We start from the raw sequence: 6,073 nt of genomic DNA, 5'->3' as shown, positions 1-6,073 counted from the left end.
GAGACATAAGCAGTTAATGTTTTAAGTCAATGTTTATAGATATTTTTTTCAATGAAGTTGTTCAGAGTGCCTGAGATTTAAACTTTTTGACTTGTCCATCTATCAGTTTGCATTGATGTGTAGTCTCCTTATACTCCTCACCGTACTATCCCCATCCTAAACCCCCCTGGACTAGCTAATGCTATTCCAGTTTCATTCTTTAAGGGAAGGGGAGAAGGAGACAAGTCGTGTCGTTGTTTAAGTCTTGAAAAAGTTAAACCCAGTGAACCTTTAACTATTGTTATCAACTGATAGTGTATAGAAGTCCTAAGAAAAACACTTCTCTTTTCACACACCTATGACTGAGCGCTTAAACTTAACCGCACTGTTTAGCCTTACAGGTTCTATAACTTCCTATGTTTTATCCCGCTTTTATTTTATTTCTATTTTCTTATTCTGTTTTCTTATTATGATGTTGTTTTGATGTTTTCATATGGGTATTTGTTTTTATGTTACTGTATTTTTATGTTTTTATTTTTCTTTGTAAAGCACATTGCATTTCTTCTATGTATAAATTGTGCTATATAAATACACTTGTTTGCTTGCTAAGTGAAAAGCATTAGCTCAGTTGCAATAGGGATACTGGGCCAGATCCTGTTGGGTTACTAGGCCATCACTTACTCTTATGGTGTATCTTAGCAGGTCCAAGCCTGTCACTATATTACTAGAACTATATTGAGGTTTAGGTATTGTGTCCAGGTCACCTCAGTCTGATTAAAATCATGATAAGAGTCATCACACAGCTCAATTCCCATTTAATCATGAACTGCACATACACTCAGGGACTCATAAACAATGGTTGAGAAACAGCCACCCTCTCACTCATAAACATACAACTAGATTGCTACCGCTGCATCAGACTACTTACCGTACCAGGAGCTCCTGTAGAGACAAGAAAAACAACCTACCGCTGTGTACAGACGGGAGTCTGCCACTGTCTCGCCCCCTACTGATCAATTACAATCTGTTTCTCTTTTACACACATTCGTTTTTTTACCTTAGTACATGCTTAGCTACCTCTTTCTCTCTGACGCATACACAGAAATCACAAAAGCAGATTTTATGTATAATATTTTTTATTTTAACTTAAAAAGAGATTGGATTAAAAACAGGACTCAATAAATAAGAAATAAATATAATTGCTGTAATAATAATAATTACTCAATTGCAGTCTGACAGAAACAGACCTGGGAATGGATTTCTTTAAAAAAAATCAAAAATCTGAAACTTGGAACCCTTTTGAACCCTTCATTATTTTTCCATACAAACAAAAATAATTCATAAATTAGTCAATAAATAAAAAATACTTCAAATATTAAAACCTCCCAGAAAAGGTGCAGTCCCTCCCTCTCACATTTCTCCTAAATTCTACGTAGAAATTTAAAATATGTTAGTGATTCTCCCCTTTTATTAATTTCAAATAGGATATCCCTTAAAGAAGATAATGATAATAATAATTAATAATAATGATAATAATGTTATTGTGTTTTTTTCAGTGAATTATCTAAAGTATTTTCTTTTTGAATTTTTTTGTCATTTTTTTAAATGTTACTCTTTTAAACTAAATTATTTACAGGTCATGAGGATCTTTCTCCTTATGATCTTTCTCCTTAAGTTTCTCTAAACTACTCATTTTGACTTTTTTTCTTCCCTTTTTCTTTTTTATTATGAAATGGAGGCCTTCTTATTTGTATTGTGTTATACCCATGTACTAGACATGTAGTAGACATGTTATGGTCCAAAAGAGTGATATATCACCATTATTCATCATCTCATCAATGCCCCTAGTAAATACTCCCTGGTTCTCTGTGTGTGTGTGTGTGTGTGTGTGCGATCTCCTCTACTCAACACACACCAGAAGAACTCCTCACAAACCACATCAAACTGATCTCAGTTCATGTGTAGGATTACTGACATGTCTGCATTCAAACGTAAGTGTATGTGAGACCTATAATATGTACATTGGTCTATATCTGTGCCTTGGTCCTTTTTGATTACAATGTGTGTGTGTTTGTTTGTGTGTGTGTGTGTGTATGTGCGTGCACTTCCCCGTTGCTCAAAGAAAGGTAGAAGAAGATTGGAGAGCGCAATGCACACTGGGATTTCACCACGACCGGAGGCTGAAAACTTCACCTGCGAGAGCAAAGGAAGGACAGAGTGAGGGAGCCATGGAGAGAGGAGAGGAAGGACAGAGTGAGAGAGTGAGGAGAGGAAGGACAGAGTGAGGGAGAGGGGAGAGCAAGGACAGAGTGAGGGAGAGAGGAGAGGAAGAACAGAGTGAGGGAGAGAGGAGAGGAAGGACAGAGTGAGGGAGAGGGGAGAGGGGTTTGGGGACAAATGTAATGAGAGAAGGGGAGAGGGAGAGAGTTTGTTATGACATGTCTATAGTCTTCCCTTTCCCTGTAGCCACTTTATCCCCCATGCTTTCCCATCAGCCCCTAATGTGCCATAAGAATTGGGGATTTTTTATGCTCCTTTATGTATCACAGCTTTTTACAGTGGAGATCAAGTACATGATTTGCCATGATAGCTTCTTAAAGTAGCAAGGTGCGTTGTTCAGTAACAACATCAACTATGTCACTTTATTGGAATGAATGTGACCATGTCTACATGTATGTTGCTTAGTATCTAGTGTCTCATGAGGAGGATGGCCTCTGACAATGGGAATAGCAATCCACCTGTTATACAACAGTGAACCAGAAATGACTGAATCATAGCAATAAGGTATCCCTCATGTGGATTTCATTTCCAATTAAAAATACATGTCAGAATTATTTTGTACAAAATCAGTTTGTCTTTATGGTTGGTTGCAATAAACTGTCTTTGCAACAGGAATAAATACTGGTACTCAGGTTAAACGTAAAGAGGTGTCCAGGGCATGCTACATAAACATGTGAAATATCCAATAGTGTCATTGTTGTCATTTGGGAGGCCTTTTGTGTTTTTGTATGTGTGTCTGTGTCTGAGTGTGCGGCTGTGCACGCATGTTGTACTTCCATCTCTGACCACGGCAAGCACACAGGTTCCCAACATGCATAACTTTCTGGCAGTTGCAGTATAGTAATTCTGGGTGACAGTCTCCCTTAGTGCAGAAATAACCTAAACTGATGTCGCTGCTCTTAATTGAATTAAATTTAAGTAATTATAATACTGTTATTTTTTTGTTTTTCAATGACAATACCTTTATTATTCTTTTATTCAAATTGAGATGAAGTGTCTCTACTGATCTAAGGTCAGTCTGGTGTTTAAATCTGAGCCATATTATTTGATCTTCTGAGTCTGTGAGACCTCTTTCTGAACACAGAAACAGCAATATTTCACCCAGAATTCCTATAGTTGAAGACCGATTTCCAATCAGCAAGAGGCAATGCTAATCGCCATGACAACCACATACCATTACCTCAAAACACTGGCCGGGGTAGAGAGAACGGGGAGAAAAGGGGTGGAGAAAAGAGGGGACTGAAGGGGGGAGAATTGGAGAGAGAAGAGTGGGGAGTAGGTGAGAGAGCAAGGGGAGCCTCAAAGTTAGAGAGAAGGGGATAGTAAAGGAGGGATAGTGATAAAGAACTTGAGAGGAAAAGAGACCGGTAGAAAAAAAGGGGGAAATTGACACCAATCAGAACATCAGACCAGTCCACAGTCTGACCAATCCGAAGCCCTGGACTCACAGCCCATCAATCAGAATCCAGCTTAGAAAAGTTGAATGGCATCACAGATCCATTTCAATAGTTAAAACTAGCTTAGTCTCTTTTCTGTCAACACTGATCTGCTATTTTAACACCACAACGTTTTCACATAATTTATCATCATGTCCGAATGGAGATAGTTAGGCTGGGCTGAGAGGGGGTCATTTTAGGGCTCTGTTCAGAATGTGGAATGGTTCTGATTTCTGTACAGATTTGATCCACTCTGCCCTTCATCTGTACTTCAACATTTCAAAATAACCATCCTACCACCCACCGATGGGCATATGTGTGTAAACTCATCCCCTAGCTCACTGGAAATGAAATGGCCTGAGTGCATGCGCACATACAGAGTCACACACATATTCCAGTCTCCTTACCCACCTGCATCTAGTTTTAGCCTATAATGATGATACATTACGAACACCAAAAATAACATTACAGAAACTGATCAAAAACAAAACTGCAAAAAACAACTACCATTGATACAGAATTTATCCAAATATCCAATACAGTTATCCATCAGTCAATGCGGATATTCTTTCAAATAATTTGTTACTTAATCAGATCCCAATTATTGACAGTTATTGATCAGTATATGCACAGGTCAATACAAAAAAAGTCAAAATGCAACCAATCACAGTTTGTGGTCACCACGGCAACAGGGCATGCAGGTCAGCCCATGGCTGGTTGCTTGGAGTGACTGAGCAAACAAAATAATCGCCAAGGGCAACCAACACAAGCAATCAACCTTCACACCAACCCAGACACAGGCCAACCAATCAAATTACAGCAACCCAGACACAGGCCAACCAATCAAATTACAGCAACCCAGACACAGGCCAACCAATCAACTTACAACAACGTGAGAGGAAGGGGGGATTCAGGGCTTTATCGGTCGCTAGGTAACCATTGCCATAGCGATGGAGTCCCCGTGAATTATGATTGGACAGGAGGGTCTTGGGTGAGGTATGTTGTTGTTTCAGGAAAATATAAAAGAAAACAGCAGCAATAAAAATTGAAAAATGTAAAGAAGGATAACAATATTTTAGTAATTTAGTTTTGATTAATTTGTCTGCAATATCTCTAAATTATTGAACTAACAACAAAACATTTATTATTATTTGATTTATATAATATACTACATTTGAACTAATTATTTAAGATCCTGCCCACTCTCCTACATATAGCCTTGTTCCACCAATCAGCTTTTTGGAAGGCTATGACTGACAGTGGCCTGCAGAAACTTAATTGTCATTCATTCCAGTTTTCTACCCAAATTGAGCTATCCCCCTTCTTATCCCGCACTTTTCCCCTCTCCCCATTTGACTCGTCCCATCCCTCTAACCCACAACCTCACACTCTCTCCCTCCACATCTACTGTCCTCCCTCTCTCTTCCCCAGTCCCTCTAATGTCTCACCTCTCTCTCTTCTTCAGTAAGGGCGGTTGGCATCTTTAGGTCGTTTGAGCTGGACCTTGAGTCTCTTCATGCCGATCTGGAAGCCATTCATTGCCTGAATAGCAGCCTGGGCACTGGAGGGGTTGTCAAAACTCACAAAACCTGGAGGGGGAGAGGGAGAGAACAGAGAGAGAACATGACAATATAACATCACATTGTTTTATTACAATGGTCATAACATGGCAACCAGCAATAGACTAACAATCATGTACCATAGCAACAGAGTAACAATTATGTATCATAGCAACAGAGTAACTACCACGTATCATAGCAACAGGTGGAATTGCAATTCTCTCCTTCTCACGAATCGCCTTCCATATATTCCTATTTCCTTTTTCTTGGATACACACAATTCAACCATACCTGCCTCTCTCCCTCCCTCCCCTCCACCCTCCCTCCAACTCTCTCTGTCTTACCAAAGCACTTGCTCTGGTTGGTGGCACGGTCTACAAAGACTTTAGCCGAGATGACGTTTCCAAAAGGCAGAAACATCTGAAGCATCTCACTGTCACTGAACTCCTGAGGCAGGTGGTAGATAAATATATTACAGCCCTCTGGACCTAGAGCAGGAACACACACACACACACACACGTTAGTGTCTGCGACTGAGAGACATACAGACATTCCTGAGAATCTGTAATTCACATAGACAGAACACTAATGTGAGACACACTCACAACAGGTGTTGTCTGGGATACAGGAAGTTACATCACCTTCTCGCTGCTGCTGTTGCTGGGGCTGCTGGTGTTGCTGTGCAACCAGGCTGGGTTGCTGTGGAAATGGCTGACCGACCAATCCGTAGGCAGCAGGGTACGCAGCTATGAGGGGGGGAATGATGACATCAGATGACTGAGACACTGGAGGTGCAAAACCCCCATCCCCTGGACCCCT

The 6,073-nt window shown here is 40.2% G+C and overlaps 1 protein-coding gene across 5 annotated transcripts in view; it reads right to left on the bottom strand.

Annotated features, from left to right (window-relative positions):
* Positions 1 to 1,097: 1,097 nt before the first annotated feature.
* The window catches only part of celf3b (cugbp, Elav-like family member 3b), a 39,618-nt gene continuing 34,642 nt past the window's right edge, over positions 1,098 to 6,073 (bottom strand). For 4 of the 5 annotated variants that reach the window (XM_013139377.4, XM_013139378.4, XM_020041173.3 and 1 more), the window contains exons 12-15: positions 5,896 to 6,000; positions 5,599 to 5,742; positions 5,144 to 5,284; positions 1,098 to 2,172 (exon numbers count right to left, since the gene is read on the bottom strand). In XM_013139377.4, the coding sequence (XP_012994831.1) occupies positions 5,157 to 5,284; positions 5,599 to 5,742; positions 5,896 to 6,000 (377 nt within the window). In that variant the 3' untranslated portion in view covers positions 1,098 to 2,172; positions 5,144 to 5,156. Of the gene's footprint in view, positions 2,173 to 4,581; positions 4,682 to 5,143; positions 5,285 to 5,598; positions 5,743 to 5,895; positions 6,001 to 6,073 lie in introns of all 5 variants that reach the window. The other variant, XR_002195739.3, reaches the window with a different exon arrangement.

Source organism: Esox lucius, chromosome 20, assembly GCF_011004845.1.
Source record: "Esox lucius isolate fEsoLuc1 chromosome 20, fEsoLuc1.pri, whole genome shotgun sequence".
Taxonomy (NCBI): Eukaryota; Metazoa; Chordata; class Actinopteri; order Esociformes; family Esocidae; genus Esox; species Esox lucius.
Note: the sequence above shows the minus strand (reverse complement) of the source record. Positions and strands in the feature narration are given on the sequence as shown.